The sequence below is a fragment of the Homarus americanus genome, unplaced genomic scaffold (assembly GCF_018991925.1).
Source record: "Homarus americanus isolate GMGI-L3 unplaced genomic scaffold, GMGI_Hamer_2.0 scaffold18703, whole genome shotgun sequence".
In the NCBI taxonomy this organism is placed as follows: Eukaryota; Metazoa; Arthropoda; class Malacostraca; order Decapoda; family Nephropidae; genus Homarus; species Homarus americanus.
Genome location: NW_024749779.1, coordinates 5,634,567 through 5,656,450, shown reverse-complemented (window position 1 = coordinate 5,656,450; position 21,884 = coordinate 5,634,567). Strand labels below are relative to the sequence as shown.

The window sequence follows — 21,884 nt, the reverse complement described above, 5'->3', positions numbered from 1 at the left end:
ACAATTCCTTTAAAGACCTCCAATTTTACCTCCATTGCCACAATTTCCTCTCTCCATTTTGTAATACCCCTATTACTATACAGAGGCGCTATAGTGTACTTTGCTTCCCTCAACTAAGTGATTCATTTGCTAATGTTCTATTTACAGATACATCCACTCCTAAATATCTAAAAACACCTCACTTCCTTTATTCTATCTTCTTTCAAACTAAAATACCCCTTTTTCTCACGTCATCTCAAAAAGTTAATTCTAAAAAATAAGGAACACTGTACTATGCTGAATGTAAAAAAAAAAAAAAGGCACAATTCTAATGCAAGAATATCTTAAATTTGAAGTACAGGTAAACTAGTCATACTATTGTCATCAACTCGAAATTAAGATACTCTAAGGAAAACATTAAATAAAATATAAAGTTCCAAGTACTAATGACAGGAGGCAAAAACTAATGCAAAATTACACAACTTGTCAACAAATTTGTTTTTAGTCTGAAGTCAATCTGCCGAGGCAATGAAATGTAACCAAAAATCAAATAAGTAAAAATCGATCATTACGTATTCTAAAAGGGGAAATACAGTACAAAGTCCCAAAATCAGCAACCTAATGACTTTGAGATTGCTGGGGTCTCATTTATTTTTGTTTGTTTATTTATTTATTTATTTTTTTTTTTACAAAGCAAACATGTGAAAATGGATGTGTTAATGGAATTTTGTAAAGTTGGAATGGGGTTTGGATATCATTTAAGAATTTACTCCAAAAAGTTTCATTCCTAGTACAGTGTACTGTACTGTAATTCACACCATTTAACATCATTTCTAACGCTTTCATATTTTTTCATTCAATAAAATTCCTAATGTTTCAACGTAAATCTGAACATGTAACCATTTATGAAATTTCATATATATCAGCGAAAAAGTTTTATTCAAAGTAAATCACGTTTAACCTCAATTTCAACATTTTCATTTTCCTTACTTAGATTTTTTATTCTGTTCAAAGGAATTATCAAAAGCTTCGTTCCAAGTAAATCTTGATGTGTAGTTCAGTATTTGACATTTTAATACAATTCTTTTTTTTTTTTTTTCGTTCAATTTCTTTTTCCTTTATATTCTCAAAAAGTTTTGTTTGGAGTAAATCTCAAAGTTTACCATCATTTCTGGCCACCCATTCCCAGCAGGCCTCAAAAAACATGATCGCTGTTCGCCTCATCATTTAAATCATATAATAAAGTTTAGTATGTTTTAAGTGTATTACAGAAGGGTAATGTTCGTACGAGAAAATTTTCATAAAACATAACCCCTAAGAATGTAAACTCAACTAATAATATTAGGCTTACAGTAATTTTGGCATGGTAACGGCTTGATAGATATTTCAAACATTCCACCTCAACTGAACTGTACCTGCAACTCATCCAAATTTTATCTGATTTCTAACCCAGAATCCTACTACTGTATCTCTAAACAGTCTTATAACTTTTTTTAATTTATTCATAATATAACAAGCTGGTCTTTACAACATTTGGATCTAATACAAACAAACTTTTTAACACAACTGAACATGACCGAGTCTTCCTGATAACTTGACAGCAAAGTAAAACATTACCCAAATTTCATCATTGTTTTGGATCAGATTTGTGGGCTTCCAGATTTGGGACTTTGTACTATAATAAGATTACATAATCATAATAATATAATCAAGGTTCCTGTAACATTCAAAATAAATCAGAATCATTCCACAAATACCTGCCATAGACAAGCTAAATTTTTTATCTCACTTCATTTCACAATACCAACTAAACCTGAAAATCAGTCAAATGTCATTTCACTATACTGTATCTTTTCATGTTTAAAATTATTTAAACTCAGTGACTTAATCAACACATTTTAAACTAAAGTACTATTATTGTACAGAATGCCAATGACTAAGTTGTACTATGCTTAAAATTTTATACCCTTTTCTGCTACATCCTTTACTAATAAATCTTGTATCTTAATTGTTACTTAAAAATTAAAACTATAGCGCCTCTGAATCCTACTTCACCTAGATGGTGATACTCTTTTATCTTCTGGAGAGGATTTTTTTTAGATTCATAAAATTAACTATTGGGACTATACTTCACATATCTACTGTATCAACTTTCTATAAATATTATTTACTGCATAATCTATAAATGGTTGAGAAATGCTAAAATTATAAGAGCTCACTGCTTCTTGTAGGTTACCTTGAAATACCTGTACTGTATATACCTGTAGAAAACTGTACATCTCTCTAGGCTTCTCTTATCATGTTCATACTCTATCAGCTTATCAGCAATGAAATAATTTTCAGCTAAATTAAACTTATAGGAAAGCTGGTACTAATTTATAACTGTTGTCACAGCACCTAATAGCTAAAATCCTATTAGAATATCTCTGATGACGTAGATTGGTTTAATCCTGGGGAAAAGACTTTACTGGATCCAATTTTCAGAAAACAAGAGTAACCAAACTTTATGAAAGTTAGTGCAATGATCTCTCCCACTTACACCAAAGACTGAAACCTGGCCTCTTGTTGTGCAAATAGAGCACAAGCCATATTTCCAAAATAATTAAATTTCAAATGCTATTTATCCAATCTGGTTTTATATGGCAGCGTATGGAAAACTAATATTGAGTTACCTCATGTATATGGGCTAGAGAAAAACCACTAGCAGCTTCCAGTGAAGCTGACCTTTAAAGATAGTAATATAAATTCAATGTCTGGCAAGGGTTAACAGAAAAGGTATTTCACCCAGTACCAACTGCATAGCACAACAAAATCCAATCCCAATACCCAGAGTCCAGAACTTTCTCCTTTTTTGTTATGCCATTCCACACAAAACAATTTAAAAATATAAAATATTGCATCCACTCTGCAATCTGAGGCTCCAATTTTCCCCAACAGACACGACCAAAGCTACAAAACATAGCGTGGCTTACCAGTCGAAGTCCAACTTGTTCGAGGCGAGACCAACACCCCGACACCAATCTTGCTGGACCTGTCGAAGCCTCCAAGGAATGTGGCAGCAACCTTCAACACATAGCGGAAACACCACCATGCAATCTCGACGGGAGGCCAGAGGGCCTTTTTTTCATATACTGTACTGTATTAACTTGTTTCACACTCTGACCACAGCAACATTCCACTTATCAACATGCACAGGAGTTTTGAAGAATTGCAAAAAATATCTTCAGGCTTGGATGACAAAGGCTGCTATAAAGAGAATCCTTCCCCATCATACAATTCTTGACAAGTGGCATTTTCCAGCTGCTTCAGATACATCTTAAAACACTGACCTTTATATCAATAGTTAAATATGGCAACTTCTTTAAATAAGTAGGAACCAAAGCAAGAAACATCAAGAAAAGATTATCAATTTAAAAAAATAAAAAATAAAGTTCACCTCCAAGAAGCCATTATTAGCACTGATAATGACTAATAAAACCTAGTCCCCATTCAATACCTGTATTTATACTTAAAAGTACATGACACAAAATCTTTTTAATTACACCAACACCATTAAAATTAAAAATATAATTGAAAATTCCAGTAGCTAATTCTTTCTCCCCTTGACCTACATCTTGACTTACAACACAATGTTCCCTAGAAAAGAAGTAAAACGAGTACAAATTAAAACCAATGAATAAGATAAATTTCAAAATTTCAATAATTCCTCTAAAACCTGTTTCATATACATCAACACATATCATGATTCCCATTTTACTCCTTCCTTATCTTTAAAACTAATAAGGTAGCTTTCTTCTAAACCTATTCAAGCTAAAATTCTTGAAACTAGTAAAAATTTAAACCAAGAGTCAACTACTTCAGACAATGAGGATCCTTATTAAATATTCAATACAAAAATATGGTCTAAAGGTAGAAGAAAAAAAAGATTTGATTTAGTTTTTTTTTCATCCCCATAGACACTACAAAAATATTATTAAACCCTGTTCATCTAGATTACACTCCTCCAACTTCTGTTTGGACCATCAACTATGGAACCAGATCATCTCTCTGATTTCCAAACAAGGATGAGCAAAGAAACAAAGACTCTTTATGAACAACCACAGATGACCAGTCCACAAGAGGCAGCACAAGTTTTACTCAAGATAACTTGTACTCCCTTCAGAATCATGCACAGACATGCTGGTTACCATACAACTATGTTTCCCAAGTCTGGTCACTGTATACTTAATAATAACATCTGTACCAACTGTCAAGCAAAAATAGTACTGCATCATTGCCATGTTCTCAATATCAACAAGGTTTCTGCAGTATTTACCTGACACAATGTCAATCTAATTTAGTTCTATATACACTATACACTGTATTTCTAAAATATACACAATTAAAATCAGTTGTCAGTCAGTCAAACACCAGGATTTACAAGCAATATATAATTCATGTGATTTCTTGGGAAACAGATGCCTGGGTAAGAGGGTCAAGAGTAGTCATTTGTCTCAAGGTAAGGCATACTGGCTGATTTCCACTTTTTGCAGCACAAACTTAAATAGTACCTCTATCTTTAACCTACTGTACACCTAGGAACCTTCATTGGCCAGTGGAAGAAATCCAATAAAAATAATTCACGCTACATACAACTCAAGAAACTGGCTTATCATAACTAGCTGTAGTCATAAGTGCACAACCTTAGCACCATTTAAGTCAACTTTGGTTTGCTGATGTGATAATTCTGCCAACACCAAAGCCCAATCCCAAGATGAGACCTGTGTCATTCAAAAGCATCTGGAGACAATAGATATCAGAAGCCATTCAGAATGATTAGTATTTAAAGAAATAAAAAATCAATCTGAGTTTGCTCTCCTGTTTTATATGTAGATAATATAATATTAACACTCATGCACCGCCATATTTGTATCATCCCTCTCACATACATGGCCAGTTGTGACCTTTTGGCACGGAAGAGCCAAGCTGTATCTTTTCATTCAGATCGATTTTTTGTATGAAACCAACTACATTCTAAGTAAAACTGATTGGTCTTCCACTTTAAACAAAAAAATTAAGAAAGACAAAATACTTTTCATAAGTTATGCATTATAGTTTTAACACAAACCACATATATTTTACCCAACAAATAACAAGTAAACACAATAAAATTTATACAACAAAAAAGCAAACACATTTAAGCTTCATATTAGTGAAATCAAAAATTGAATATAAGTATTAGTAAGACTGAAATTTTTTTTACTTTTTAGTTTTGGTCTGTTTTTCCCATTGATTAGTGTAAGTGTCTAGGTATGTTAAGGTGGTTTTAGATTTTGCTAACATGTACGATTTGGCTGTAAGCAATTTTAGAATAAAAATTCCATCCCTAGCAGCTCACACACAAACAACAGTTACATATTTGAATCGGTGAAATGTAAAATAAATAAAATAAAATAGAGTAAAAACTAATCAATACTTTACAATTTTACAGGAGAGTATTACTGTACAATGAAGGTGCAGAAGTGTGCGAGACAACGGGAGAAAATCTAAAGGGAAAGTGCGCAGCACATTCTAGTGTGGCTACTGGGAGAATACTAAAGTCCTCAATCCTTGTGCATGGTGGGGTTGCCATATATCTAATTCGTGTTGGATTACCAAGAGAGAATGGTTCAAGGAACGACCTGCCCAAACCTCACCCGTCATAATTACTTTTTTGGGGGAGGGATGGGCAAATGGCATCAGTGCCAATTGGACGAGACTAAAACTTTACACAGATGTAGAGTCATGGTGCGCGAGTGTTAAATAAGCACATCAGTTCTCAAACTAATTTATGTGAGATGGCTGAGATTGTACTAGGGTATATATTATTATGTAATAGGGTATAACGAAGGTGAAAACAATATGAATTATTGTACTGTATATTCAGTATTCTGTACCAGAACACAAGTGTATGTTTATGATTACTAGTGCACAAATACCGTGTCAGAGCATCAGGCAACTTACTAAACACAAGGTTTGCTGCCTGAACACCATTCTGCATCCTCAATTCTCTCATCTTCCCTAAAACATGAGTGGTTTAGGTCACTTGTGTATCTTGTTATTAATTTTTCAAATTTTTTGAAAGCAGAAAAGAATCTCACAAGGATTGGGCAATTCCTTTTTGATTAGCAGATTTTCAGCACAATTATGGTGACTAATTTTGGGTGCTTGCTCTCCATACCTCATAATTAGTTATACAGTACCTCCACCCGAGTGATTTTGAAATACAGTAAAACTCCCATAATTGAAAATAATAGGGGCTCTGGCCCTTATGAATTGTGCGAATTTACAAAATATGAGGGACACCGTAAAAAAAATAAAATAAAAACACACACACACACACACATGAGGATCCATATATATTTCATTAGCCCACAGTCATGGGCTAGTGGGTTCGAATCCTCTGTGTGTTTGTGTGTGTATATATATATATATATATATATATATATATATATATATATATATATATATATATATATATATATATATATATATATATATATATATATATATATATATATATATTGATATTGCAAAATTTGCAATATATGTTCCGTAACAGCAAAAAATCACGAATTATGAGCGATTTCAAATTAAGAGAGGTACAAATTAAGAGGGTTTTACTGTAAGTCTAGGGAGGCATTATTGTGAGTTCTTAAATTATATTTTACCTCACTCTCCTGTGAGGCATACAATGTTAGCCAGAACTCTGGAATCACCATACAGTTCTTTAGATCAACATTGAATTTTTGTGTTTCCCCGAGTTTTTTTATTTCATATTAATATTCTTGATGAGGATTCTCTTAACAGGACAATCCCTTCTTGTCATTCCCAAAGAAATAAAAAATTGATATATGCATCACTGATTATTTAATGATTTGTGAGTGAATAGTAAATCTGGTAGAGTACCACAAAATGAGAATAATAAACAATTTTAAAATTAAATAAAGCTATTTTCATTCACCTTGGAGATCAATCTATGAAGTCATAAATACAGTCAAAAGTCAACACTGATTTCTACAGGAATATGAACTCATAAAATTTGAAGAAAAATAAATACTGTACTGTACTGTACATTTTTGTTTTGTTTTAATAATTTATTTATTTTTATTTTTTTTTAAAGAAAACAAATGGGCAATCTTAAGTCAGAACTGAGCTCGGTTACCAAGTACAGGTAATGTAAATCCTAAAATCTATTCAGACCTGGAGAAATGTCTGGTGGTTTCAGCTTGGGAAGTATTGCATCCCACAAATGACTCGGAAAATCTAATGAGTACAGTACTGTATATGGAGTTCAGCAATGAAGAAAACTCCAATATCAATACAAAATATAGGATTTATAAATATGTATGCTCAAACTGATGCCACAAAAAGTAGAAACCAACCCGAGTGTTAAGGAGTCAGAAAAAACAATATCAAATTATCCATAATACCTGTATAACGGAACTTTCAGAAACCGCAAAAATCTCCAGTCTTATCCACTCCATTTTTTTTAAATTTAACTAAAAAAAATTTGCAGGCAGGTTCTAGGAGGTATATACATAAGGGAAGGATGGATAATAACAAAAGAAATATGAAAAAAAAGAGAAAATTACATACCAAAGAGAGTTCCCTAAACAAGAAGGCTGTAGGTTTCATGGGATGTGTAAGTATTGTATACAGACTGAAATAGACAATTTTGCTGCAATGTCTGACCTGACACCCATGAATGTGCACACTGCACAATACAGTATATACAGAAATTATATATATATATATATATATATATATATATATATATATATATATATATATATATATATATATATATATATATATATATATATATATATATATATATATATATATATATATATATATGTGTGTGTGTGTCAAATTTCTCACTGAAAAGTGATTGTCTTCACACAATGACAACTGTGAATTCCTCAAAAATTTTAAAACTAAAAACAATGAATACATTAAAATAAATACCTGTACTACTACTGTTACTCTATTACTATTACCAACTGAATAGAAGAACCAGTACAATACTACAACTATCCACTTGTCTTTTACATAACATTACTCTGTCATGTTACTTCCTAGGAACTCACCCTACATCAAAAGAAGGGTATGAGACACTAAAGAGAATGAGTCCCTGAACACTTTCCCAAGACTATTAGCACTGCTCTTTCTTGTCCACCAATGCCATATCCTCTTCATAACATTTCAAGGCAACATTTAACCTCAGAAAATCTACATAGCAAGTCACAATCTATGAAATTCACAACTGTGCTCCATTAACTATACAGGGGTATCTTCTATGTCATCTGAATTCTCATCTTTCCTAAAGGCATAAAAACCATCACACCTATAATTCAGATTTTCCACATCAATAGCACTCAACCATAATGGCTGTTTCCGACCGTCAAGCAAGGTGATGATACCTAGCGAATCTGCGAAGGATGTCTTGGGCTTTCAAGTTGAAGTTGTTTATGATTTAATCAAGTTAAATTGAGTTAGTGATTAAGAATAAAGCATACTTCATATATCTATGTAAAGTCCATTCACAAATTTTTTGGGCTCGCTGCAATTTCATTTACACTAATTTATCAATGCATACTTTACATATATTCAAGTATAAATACCTATACACATCTAGACACTGCTCCAATACATCAATTATAAGCATGTCTAAAAATGTGCTAGATGTTAGTGACAGAAGAACAATAATGCACAAACCGATCCACAAGTAGGAAAAGAATATTCTAGATTCCACTGAAAATTAAAAGACTAAGAAAAAAGCAAACTATAAAATTGATGAACGATAATTTAAAATCTAGCATTGTTCAGAGGACAAGAGTGGTTCAAGATGGAAGACTATGAAAGTACAAGGAGACCTCCAAACAGCAGTGGACTGATACAGCAAGATGATGTGACACTTTTGGGGTCTGATACTGGGGTGATGTACAAACCAGTTAGAGATCATGATGCCTTGACATGGAGAGGGAACAACAAAACAGAATAAATCTGGTTGTCCACTAAAAAAAAAAAAAGAAAAGAAAATATGCTGTCCATGACATCAGCCACCTAATATAACAAGGTCTCTTTCTCTTTCTCTCTCTCTCTGCATCCATCCATCCATCCACCTCTGCCCATCACAAAATACACAAACATGAACAAAAATAAGCACATGTAGACATGAAATCAATGAAGCTAGGATTGGAGGTTCATACAGGCAAATAGCCTTCTCCTGTATGACCTGGCCACCCTGAGCACTTTCTCCATTTCATTCATTTTGGGATCAACCTACAAAGAAAACTCACGGAGTACTTGATACCATACCAGCCCATGTGCTTTTTTTCCCCTTAATGTACAAGTAGTGCACAATCAATTCACTGATACCATAACCATAATGTCTGCCCAATGATGCTGATCTCTGGCTGCTACCAATATTCACCTTGAAAAAGAAGAGAAGATAGAAAAGAGGAGAGGAGAGAGGAGAGGAGAGACCTACTATGTGTGTTGGCCTCACTGTTTGTATTTATGTACCTCACTAGTCGGGAATCGAGCCTTGGACCTCTGCGTGTAAACAGGGACAACAATAGCAATCCTAGGCTTTGTTTTATTTCACACATAGCCTGTTCATTCGTCTTATTTTTAAGCACCGTCAACCTCCATCAGGGATTACCCATGCCAACTACATGGTGGTTGTATCATTTTACCGAATCCAGCTGGGAAACACGAGGCTACATATTTATCTCAACTGTCCATCTACATGCGGACTTCCATATACAATACCTCACGAGATAGGTATTGTTTTTATAAGGAAGTCAGCATGTATATGGACTGTTGAGATATGTATGTATGTTAGTGTATGTATGTATGTATGTACTGTATCTGATATTTCTTCCCACAAATTAAAATTTGTATTTACAAAGGAATGATTGTGTAAACTATCACAATGCAGACTCTTACATCCATACTGATGGCCTATTTTACACCCATTATGCACAATTTGGGGCGACTTCTAAAAGAAGTAGTTTTGTGCATGTTACACGTATAAAACAAGTGCCAGTACACCTCTAAAAGTAAGAGATTTTAATTGAGTGTGCATTTATTTGAATTATTTTGCTATGTATTTCAAAATTTGAAAACTGTGGAGTGGGCGTGATCAATTGGGTTAAAAATTGCATGAGCCGAAATGTAGAGGGAAGGAAAGCCAGGGGTAAGCCAAGAATGAAGAATGACATGGGGATAGGCTGAGACATATAACATTAGAGTTCAGAACCTGACAAAAGACTGCAAGAGATGGTGCAGCATGGAGTGCAGCCATCAGGTAACCAGAGGTAACCCACTCAAGTGTGGAAAATGGCTGTAAACCAAGAATGATAAAACCTCATTAAAAATTGACAAAACAGTATGGGACAGTACAGGGAGAAAAGCATGAAAAGAAAAGGGCAGAAATATCAATTTAATTACAAATTATGCAAGGTGAACACATATTCTCCACACTGATCACAATGATTTACATCAATTCACTATATTTGCTAAGAAGTCCCATCCTTTTTTTTAATGTAAGAATGCCAGTTTTACATCAGTAAATGGAAACAAGCATCTCATCTATTCAGTTGTAATATTCACACATCCTTACAGCTATCATACCTGACCTTATATTGGTAAAAAAAATCACTACCATAACAAAACTTCTCAATCCTTGTTTAAAAAAAAAATTCTGTTTGCATGCCCTGCTCATCTGTTTCAATTCCCAAGTAGTTAATTGATCTGAACGAATTTATTCAATTTTACAATCTACTTTCGGACTCCGGCATACCTTTCCCAACTCCACTTTCAACCACCACACCCAAGCTCACTATCACCCACCACACCGAAGCTCACTATCACCACACCCACCACACACGAAGCTCACTATCACCCACCACACCGAAGCTCACGATCACCCACCACACCGAAGCTCACTATCACCCACCACACCGAAGCTCACTATCACCCACCACACCGAAGCTCACGATCACCCACCACACCGAAGCTCATTATCACACACTTCTCAACCTTATTTTCACCCACCTGTAGCATCCTTATTATCACCTACATCTCACCCTCAAACACACTTTCCCACCCACACAGTCAACCACATCTCCCACCCTCAATTACCTCCTATTGCTATATCCAAACATCTACTATATAACAAAAAATAAACAATCACATGCCACTCCCGCATACAATACCACATTAAACAACTAAATTTACATTAGGCTTTCATGATTAATCCTTTAAAATTGGGGGTTAAGTTAAATCCTATTTTCACCTAAAGCCGAGAGAAAAAATAATAGAACATATAAATGTGACATTCCTAGCTGTATGCTTGAAGGCAAGTGGCATGCCCCCATGAGTTAAAGGTTTAATCTTGTGCTGTCCCAAATTTTGTGAAAGCAGTAAATTTCCTCAGCTAAAACATTCAAAATTCCTGTAAATGCAATGCTTCAGTTTACAAACCTTCATCCTCTTACATCTTCTCTGTTCTGTTCCTCACCTCTGAAATTCACTTGCATATTACACAACCATAATCCTAATTAATTTTCCTGTATTGAAAATAACATGGGCAGTACTGTGTCTTTATTTTTCCACCAGATATAGTAATTACTAAGTTTTGTATCAGTCTCTTAACATTATACAAATTCTAGTGATAAGGTGGTTACACCCACTCACACAGACACACACACTTATTCACTCAAAATTCTGGCCAATAAACTTGGTCCTCTCACCCAAAAACCTTTTAACTGTTGACCAGGTGGTCAACACAGACTGATCAGGGTGACCAACAGTCCAAGACTTGAACATCCAAGAGACTAAGGATCTGATCATTTATGGAATTAAGGATTAGGTGATCAATACACTACTGACAAATTGCTAATCAACTTATAATTTGGTATATTGGTATGTTCTTAACTGGTCACGACATCCATTTATATAATGTATTTCACTAATCCAAGAAAGTTTTGGGGTTCCCATTGTAAAATAAAAGACCACAAACAACATATAATAAATTTCCTGTTTCTATTGACAACAAGACTTTCACCAGATTTAGCAACCTTCATAGCAAACTAAAACAGTCACTGAAGTAATCTACATATTGATGTTGCTGTTCCGAGACAACCATTTGCTTACAATAACAAATAGTAATCAGTGAAAATGAGGACAGCTGCCTCAATGAGCAAAGCAAGAAGAAAACCAGTAGGAAGATATCACAAAAAAGTCAGATTTAACAGTGGAAAGGCCATGACAATTTTACTATTACCACCAGAGATGGAAAGTGAATGTGACAAGAAGTGAGCCCTTTGCCTTCTTCCACCAAGGCAGTAGTCTCATGATCAACTCCAGTAAATTACTTAACTGATTTAATATTTTAACCTACATCAACACATTAACTGCAAACAGTTGGCTGATTAATTTAGCTTAAATAACCTAACCTTATTTTTCCGTATACCCTTCCATTCCATTATATTCATATTAACATCAATACTGAAATGAATCATTAATAGAAATAATATTGAGGATTAAACATTTACTACTGCAATTATAACTTTCTAGTCAGGCAATTTCAGTCAAATAATCAGGTCCTAAAACCTTTGTTTTTAAAACATCCCAATAGTCAGTAAAAAAGCAGTCTTAACTATCAAATCTACCACATGGTCAGCACTTCAAATTGGTTTAAATTCAATAACCATTGGTGTGCACCGAGTCGTCTACCTCTGCTTTTTCGATGACAACATTTCCAAATATAACCCAACCTCAGCAATGAAACTGTCTCAAAAATTCTAAATCCAAAAGTTTAACCAAGAACTGCTGACTATACAGTACCCTGATGAACGAATTAAAAATTATTCATACTTACAAAGAACACTTCTTCAAAATGAAATTCCTTCACCTTCCAGCTTCATATCTTCATACAAGATGGTACATACTCAAGACTGCCACCTGAACATTGTAGTCTATAAACACATAACCCAAGCTGTGCGCATATAATATGGCATTACAAATCAGTCTTAAAAACTTGAAGTAACATGTACAGTATCATGAATGTAAACAAAATAATAAAGTAAAGAAAAAATTGAGAAGACCCTATAAGAGATACACAATCCAGACTCAATGTATTAAGACAAGGCAGAAAAAATGTCTAAAGGACAACAAGAAAAAACAATAGCAAAGACGGCCCATTGCCCATTTATTGGCGAATTACATCTTATCTATAAACAGGTACAATGATCCAATTATACTACTCCAACTTCATCAACTGAACACAATATCCTTCGACATATACAACTCAGCTAATATGTAGAGCACAAGCATCCTCTCAAAGGACCAAAGAATGAGAACTACAATCTAACCTAATGTTACAAATAAAAAAGTATCATTTACATGCACATCGAAGAATGACAGCAAGTGATTTTTTCTTTACATTCTTTCTAGTTTGTGTACATCTATGTTTCTATCAGTATTGGGAGCAAATTACCAATTCCAAATCACAAGTTTGTCAATACCAGATCGAACAAGTCTCGAACACAACCAACTCCATAAATTAAGAATTGTGATTTAAATGTTGCCACTTGGTGTAAAGTACACAAACACCCACTAGAGTAGAATGCCATATATAATCCACATCAACACAGCAATCCTCCATCAAAGTAGTCAGTCTTCAAAACCATCAGCTTGGAACTAGGCATAATTCAATCCTCCAGAACTGCCAACTCGAGAAACTGACGGGCCACTGAGATGACACAAGCCCCCATGTAAGCAGCCATTACCTTTGCTAGTAGTCATCGGCTGGCTTCGTTGTTCATTCGTCACACAGCCCCTCTCGTCTGGTGAGATACGTTTTATCTCACGGACCCAGTTATTCTCTTAACTCCTGCTTGAAATGTCACTCCTATAGATAAAATCTACAGAAGAATCACATCCAGAATTCTTCCATCCAGACGCTGACGATCCAGCATTTCTGAAAACTTTGTTAAGGAAAATATTTCGGAATAAGTTCAGTTTAAATAGGCTACTGAGTAACTTTTGAGAAAGTTCAAGCTGTTGATGGAAGATAATGGCTTTGGTAAGTGATAGCAAAGCCAGGTTTGAGGCCTTCATATGGAAGGGAGTATCACAACAGAAAACATCTAAAGCAGAAGAATAAAAGAATGAATGACAACAAATGCAAGAAAACACATGTTGGCATTTGCTTTCATTTCCAACCACCCTGTATTAGCCCATTCACAGTTCAACATAATATTGACTCATAAAACTTGCATATGGGCCATAGTTAGTGAATCTTTACAACATAGAAATGGTTATTATATTTCCTGTCATATTAGGTGCACTGCCTTGGAAGATGCACCCCTAACTTAGCTGGGAATATCAAGGGGGAAATTTTTTTTAAGCAGCAGCAACTTCCTTCTCAATGCTATTGAATTTTACTCTGCCTTACATCATAAGTTGTCTTATGTTAGCAGTGTGTGAGTGTGTGTGTGTGTGTGTGTGTGTGTGCGTGCGTGCGTGCGTGCGTGCGTGCGTTTTCTGATTTTTTTTCCATTATGAATATTATAGCAATTAAAAGGACTGGAGTATATTCAACTATAATTCTGCAGTAAAAAAAAAAGATAAAATAATGAACTGAAAACTTGATGTCAGTTTAGCTGAATCAGAATGACTTTCCCAAAGAACCCTGATATACTGAATACATGTTATTTATTACAATGTTCTTTTCACCAAAAGGAAAACTCATAGCAGCTTTTGGTAATTAACTGATACATGATGCATATATAATACAAAGCACCACAGCAGACTAGAAGTGTGTGCAAGGCATAATGTTGTCACCTGATGCCGTGTTGCACATGACAAAAAAAATCCCCACCAACCCATTGAACTTTCCTCCATATAAGCTGCCTGTCCATTGCCAGCACGAACCTAATACATAACCTTAAGTAATAATAATAATAATAAACTTCCATCCTAGATTAGGTTGTTCTGTTGATTTGTGTGTATTACTAAATTAACAGTACTGTACATAAAACTATATGGAAAATTGAAAACCATGCCTATTATTATTGATACACCTCCCTGTAATTGTCTTCCTCTTTTGTCTTTAAAATGTCAATGGGCTACAACAGCGCAGGCACCAACAGTGGCATCGTTCCTTATCCTCGGGGGAGAAAAAATAAATAAATAAAAAAAATGCTATTCCTGCACCCAATTTACTTTATTCTTGAGGTAAGGAAATAAGTTTTCTAGATATTTTTTGTTAGGTGTCCAGTTAACTCAGGCTACTGGCCTTAAATATTACAGTGTTGGTTTTAATCTGGGTCCTCATCTCCCTCGGGTTAATCTTCAGCATGTAAGAGGAAGGGTCAGAACGCGTATGTGTGCCGTGGGTGTCAACAAAGTGTGTAAGAGACTGCTCCTTAAGTCATATTTCTGACAAATTCAGCGAGTCTACTAATCCCAGTGTGTGCAGACAACTATAGTAAGAAATTCAAAGAAAAATCTATGCAGTTTGGAATTGGCTGGTCTACGGGTGAGAACAATATTCAATGAAATACATATAAATTCGGATACTGGAATTAAATTTTCCTGAGCCTTGTAATAAGAGATAATTATAGGTTATCAGGACAATGGGCCCCACTGTCATGCAGGCTTATAGTAATATGCATGCAATTTATTCAATTTTCATAAAAGGATACCAACTGCTCTGCGAGCATCAGCTTCAGTCTGGAATCGAACTGTTCCAGTTCCTTTTGATCGAATCTCTGCAAATCTGATGTCTCCAAATTCCCGACACAGGTCACGTAGAGACTGCCACGTATAGTCCATAGGTAACTGAAATAAAATTTTCACTTCAATATTAAAAACTTGATTTTCAATTACTTAATAAAAAAGGAATTGTTATAACATCTCCAGTTCTTTAACTGCTGGAGGAAGTACTATGCTATTAAAGAAAGGTTAATGTTCCCAATTGCTGGATTTCATTCATATTATAACTAAACAATAATAAAATCTCAATATATGTTCAGAGACTTTTATACAGAACCCTCTACTTTCTATTATTAATTATATATCTCTAATCTGAATGCAGATTTTTCAACTCACAAACCTACAACAATAAAGACTACTAATGTATTTTCTTTTGACATCTGCATTACTTTGAAAAAGAAAATACGTTATTATACAACTAGAGAAACATTGGTACCACTCCAAGGTCTTCAGGAAATGTTCTGAGCACTGATTACAATATGATGGCCAACAACTGTGATGTGCTGGCATGATTCTGTACACGATAATAATGAAATGAAGAAAAGGCAATGACATAAATCTTCCGTGTTTCCTTCATACAAACAAACAAAAAACTTCCACCCTTTTGTAAACTTAAGGATACCAATATTAAGAAGAATAAGCATAATAACTTAATGCCAATGCCTGATCATGCTTTATTAAGTATAAAGACCCTTAAAGTACTTACATTACTCAGCTGGATTATGTTCCTGTATCCACCAGAGTAATTGCTATTGGAAGCACTGGTGCCGCCACTACCATGGTTGTAGTCCCGTGACAAACCATACCCTCCTCCACTGCTACCGATGTTGCCACGGCTCATGCTTGGACTCACAATTCCACTGGTGCCACCAATACCAGCCCCTACTCCCCCTGCTAAGCTGGACACCATGCTACTTGATGTACCCATTCCAGCGCCTCCCATTCCACCCATCAATGATGAGCCCATACCATTTCCCATGTTATTCATACCAGTTCCCATGTTACCCATGCCAGTGCCCATGCCAGCACCCATGCCAGCACCCATGTTACCCATGCCAGCACCCATATTACCCATGCCAGCACCCATGTTACCCATACCAGCTCCCATGTTACCCATACCAGTTCCCATTCCAGCTCCCATCCCAGTTCCCATACCAGCTGAACCACCCATTCCCATCATGCCCATGCCTTGTCCACCCATGTTGCCCATATTTGATGCCATAGCACCAACAGCTGGCATTGCCGTCACACCAGTGGCAACAGTATTTGGCAGAGCTGCAAGAGAGGAATTATGTGCATCAGTTACCTTAAAGGAATAAATTGAAGTTTCTTTGAATTGCTTAGAAATATATTTGCTTAATTATTATAATTCAATATAACAAGCAGTGTTATATATGAAGTTGTTTCTTAGAGAATTTTAGAAAAACTTTTAACCAAGACTTAACGCCAGTCCCTTTCTGCTTTTCTCAGAACTTGGATGACTCCCACCAAAAATCCAAAACCTTAATTTTTTTAACAAAAATAAAAAATATATTCAAAAAATAATTCATATACTGTACAGGAATTAACCATCAATAATCACAGTCCAATAATTATACTTAATTCCATTCAAATCTACATATTTAAGTATAAAACTTAAAAACCGCTTTCTTATTTCTATGTAATTTCATCTCAATAACAGTAAAGACTTTCCCACTTGACTATTTACATGTTTAAACTGCATGTTAAATCATCCCGAGGCAAACAGAACCATAACTCCTTTAACACTTTCACATCCCAAACATACTTTATACAGTAATTTTGTTAAGAAAAGGAAGTCACTAAACCTGTATTCTACAACTAAACTTACACCTGCAGTATACCGGGAAAAGGCTTGAGAAAAAACTTCTTGATCTTAATATAAATTAGTATGCATTACACATGACTTACTTTTATACCATCTAAACCTTTCCAACACTTCAGCAACTCCATTCACAGCCACTCAATACAGCTCTAAGCCTTTAACCCTCTTTCACACTTTAGCAACTTCATTAAACCCTTGTGCATTTAATCACATGACCAAAACTCCCCATTTCACCCATCAGGGAATCTACATAACCATTATCTAGACGAGCTTAATCCATGTAATTTTCAACTTACTTCCTTGCCCCACTTAATATAAACATACTAATATCTCAAGCTGGTGAGGGTGTATAAACCATGTGACTTTCAGAACTGTACAAAAACTTTCAACATATTGAAATACGTATACTCTGACCCAGAAATAACAAGCTTCATGAGATTCAAATGTTAACAGAAAGAACAGTCAACATCAGAATTACTTGAAAATTGGGTCTGTCTCAACTGTTATTTTTGTATGTACCTGTGCTGTACTGTAATAAGAGAAATATGTAAAACCCTAACTACTGGACATCACTTTTACTATCCTATTTGGCTGATGCCAGACAATTTTATTCAGCACAGACAGGCCCCTCTTACCCAAGGGGTTAAATGTTCATATACAATGTATTACTTTAATGATGAATAAATATTGAAGCAGTTTTGCAACACAGTAGGAAGATTATTGCAAAACATCCTACAAATGCCCATCTCTACATGCAAGCCAGCCCCAGGTTTCAATGTAATTGTCAAACTTTAATTTTTAGTTTTCTTTACTGTATTTTGTCATTCAATTTCTTCTTTTCCCTTAAATTATGTGATCCGAGATATATAAAAGGACTGAGGCTATGATGTGAACTTAGGTTATGTGTTCAATTTCCGATTTAAGAACGTCCTCAGGAATGGAACTCGTTCGTAACCTGGGAATCCCGTATAAATAATGGTTGCCCTCTCGTGTAACAAGGATGGCCAACCCAAGGGCCACCTAGACATGAATTTGTTTAAGGTGTAGAAGCTGTCGCCAACACAACAACCACACCCTAAGTTAACGAGTTGCATGACCCAGTGTCAAGAAATAATTCAAGAAGACCAGACAACTCACCAACTGCACTGACTAACTATTACCCCGGAACACGATCCACAAATCGATAAACATCCAGGTCCCCAATTACTGCTGGGCAGACAGGCAAATGGCAGAAAGAAACTTGCCCACTGTTTCACCCTACCCAGGGATCGAACTCGCTTGCGAAGCGAGCATGCTGCTCATTACACCACAGGTCAACCCCCTGTATAGGAGTTATGGCTAACAAGAGATATTATTGCATTTATTTGTTAACAACATAGCTATTATTAGGATAGCATTACACTGCCCCCTAGCTTAAGACAAGAGTTGCATTCCCAGAAAATGCCATGCAGAACAAACCCATTATAACACAGGGAGATAGGGGATGCTTCAAGTGGAGTGCCACCACCACCTCACACCACCCACCACCAGCCCAATGCTGCATCCCACTCCCACAATCGCACACTAACTACCACTGATGTAGGAAACGTTTATTCTTTTTATGTTTTTGACCTTATGATAAATTTTTCCACATTTGTATGAACAATTGTGTGCATGAAAGAGTAAAAAAAATATAATAATAATAATAATAATAATAATAAATTGCATTTATCTACCTGCAAATAAGTGTTAAAAAATAACAGTAACACAGCTTTGCCTGGTAGGAGAATGCAGCTTCAGGGACAATCATGTTGGCAACATATGAAGTCCATACATATTTCCACATCATACACATGTACACCCACACTCAACATTTTTCTTATTTAATAGCAACATGCCATGTCCACTGATATTTTCTTTAATTATAAAATACACTCTACTGACTGGGTCTGCTTGGTGTGGGAATGCTACCCATATTCGACTGCCAGCTGGATCAGCTGGCCTGCGCAAAATATGTTCAAGCTAACCGCATTCCGCCGAATTTTCCCATGTTCGAGTGAATCTTAGCCCCGTGTCAAGCGGTACCACGCCGTAAAAAAAAAAAAAAAAAAAAAATTCCAACTTAACAGTGCTAAAACAAACCTGTGTTAACCCTTACGCCCTGGGTGACGTTCCAGAACGCGAGCCTTTTCCCACCACTGTTTAAATGCCCGGCGGGGGTTATCAAGTTCCAGTGACTATTTGTGTCACGCCACAAGCTAGGCCACAGGGAAGCTTCCTGAACGTAATTACCTACTTTTGTTTGTTTTATTTTCATTGTTTGTCCATTCTATAATGTTGTATCAAAGTAATATTGCTAAAAGTAGTGAAGTTGTATTGTAGTATTACTGAAAAATAATTATATGATTATGTTATAAATGTATTTATTTGTGGAATTATTATTCCATTAATTATTTATATGCATTACTTGCTCTACCAAACACAATGACAGCCTGGCGACAGACTGCGCGTGTCACCGAGCAATTTTTATGAAAAATAATGCAAATAAAATAAATTATAAATGAATTATTTATAGGAAATAAATATTATGATCAAAAAAATATATGCATTACTGGCATCCGGACTCAAAGGCAAGCTAACAATAGCTGCTAAGTGTGAAGTTGACCACGTGTGCTTGCCGTCAACAAGCTGCCCCCTTATCTCCCTCCCCCCTCCGCACTACCAGGGAAGTTTCTAGATGGTCAATATATAGTTTTTCTTACTTCTTTTTCATTGTTTTATCATTCAAAAAGGTTAAATAGTATTTTTTGGAAAAGTAGATTTTTCTCGATTTATCCCCACGTGGGGGTTATGCCCAGCGGCACCGTATCCCAGGGCTTAAGGGTTAGGCGAGGGGGCATTGTATTTTGCTTAAACAAAATAAAAATGTATTCTTCATTACCAAGAGGATGACCAATGAAGCAGTATAGGTGGTCCACAAACACCCACACAGGATGAAAAAGTTATATCATCAATGCTGAAATCTCAAAGGCAATGCAAATTGCAATTATTGCCTTTCAATATAAAGGTCTAAGCAAACCTGAAATGGCTCGCCGGACTGGTCTAGCAAAGTGCAACAAGCTTTGGAGGACTTCGTCATAAAATTCCAGGTGAATGTGCCAACATCACTCACCTCAAATGAAGAAAAACCTTGGCATCATTTCAAGAAAAATGAGAATATGATGAATTTAAAGAGGTATTAGTTTCATCACTTGCAAATATAAAAATTAAAATGCCTTGAGGTCCTGACCCCCCCCCCCTCAATTCTTTCAAGCCTTTTCCCAAATATGCAGAGTAGTCAGAGTAAAGACCACATGTGCACACACACTTTTCTTTAAAGCTAATACTCTTCTTACTATAACTGTAGTATGCAAAATTCACTCTTTTGAACAAGTTTCAATGATACTGTTCAACACAACTAAAGAAATTTTTTTACTAAGCCTAAAAAAACAAGGTCTCTTCATGCAAAGCTTAAATAAATTATAGCTTCCCAAACTAAAGCAAAGCCATTTCATTCAATCATAAAATGTACAAATACACAAGTAATAAGTTACCAACAAGCCTACAATTGTCTTAATTAGCCCAAGCAAATGAAAGGCACAACCAACTTCGAATTAATTCCTTTCCCCTAATTTTGGACCAAATGACACTTCATGTGTAGAGGGGTAACACTGCCTCAACCATCTATTGAAAAGGGTAAAGAGGAAGTATACAAGGCAATTTACCTCTCAGATATACATCAAAGGTAATTAGCAGATGATTAGCCATTTGTACTTCCGCCATAAACCTACTTCAAATTTCATGAAGACCAACATCAATAGTTTATACACATTCCAGCACCAGACAGAAGAAACACCTTTTATAACTACAATAACTGGCCTCATCAAAAACAATTAAGCTCAACAGTACTAACATCACCACCCACAAGGTCCATCTTACCTCCAGTGATATTTGGATTAATGGAGGGAACATTATCTGTAAGAAAAAAGTAGGCATCATGTCACCCAATGTTGTCATAACAACTACCTGGGTTCAATTTTTTTTTAACTGAAGTGCCTCATCACCTACCTCTCTGCAACAAACAAAAATAGATATACACCAGTACCTCAACATATGCGAGTTCATCTCTCGCAAATTCAACCATCTGCAAAACGAGCTTCAGAGGTTGTTATCTATTAAAATAACACAAAAAGGCAAGATGTTTACTTTAAAAACTGCGGGCATCTGCCAC

General features: G+C 35.4%; 1 protein-coding gene across 2 annotated transcripts in view; it reads right to left on the bottom strand.

Moving 5' to 3' along the window:
* Window positions 1-13,200: 13,200 nt before the first annotated feature.
* LOC121853857 (myelin expression factor 2-like) overlaps window positions 13,201-21,884 on the bottom strand; it is a 29,982-nt gene continuing 21,298 nt past the window's right edge. For both annotated transcript variants that reach the window (XM_042348235.1, XM_042348236.1), the window contains 3 exons: window positions 16,499-17,067; window positions 15,723-15,858; window positions 13,201-13,993 (listed from right to left, as the gene is read on the bottom strand). In XM_042348235.1, the coding sequence (XP_042204169.1) occupies window positions 13,938-13,993; window positions 15,723-15,858; window positions 16,499-17,067 (761 nt within the window). In that variant the 3' untranslated portion in view covers window positions 13,201-13,937. The remainder of the gene's footprint in view (window positions 13,994-15,722; window positions 15,859-16,498; window positions 17,068-21,884) is intronic.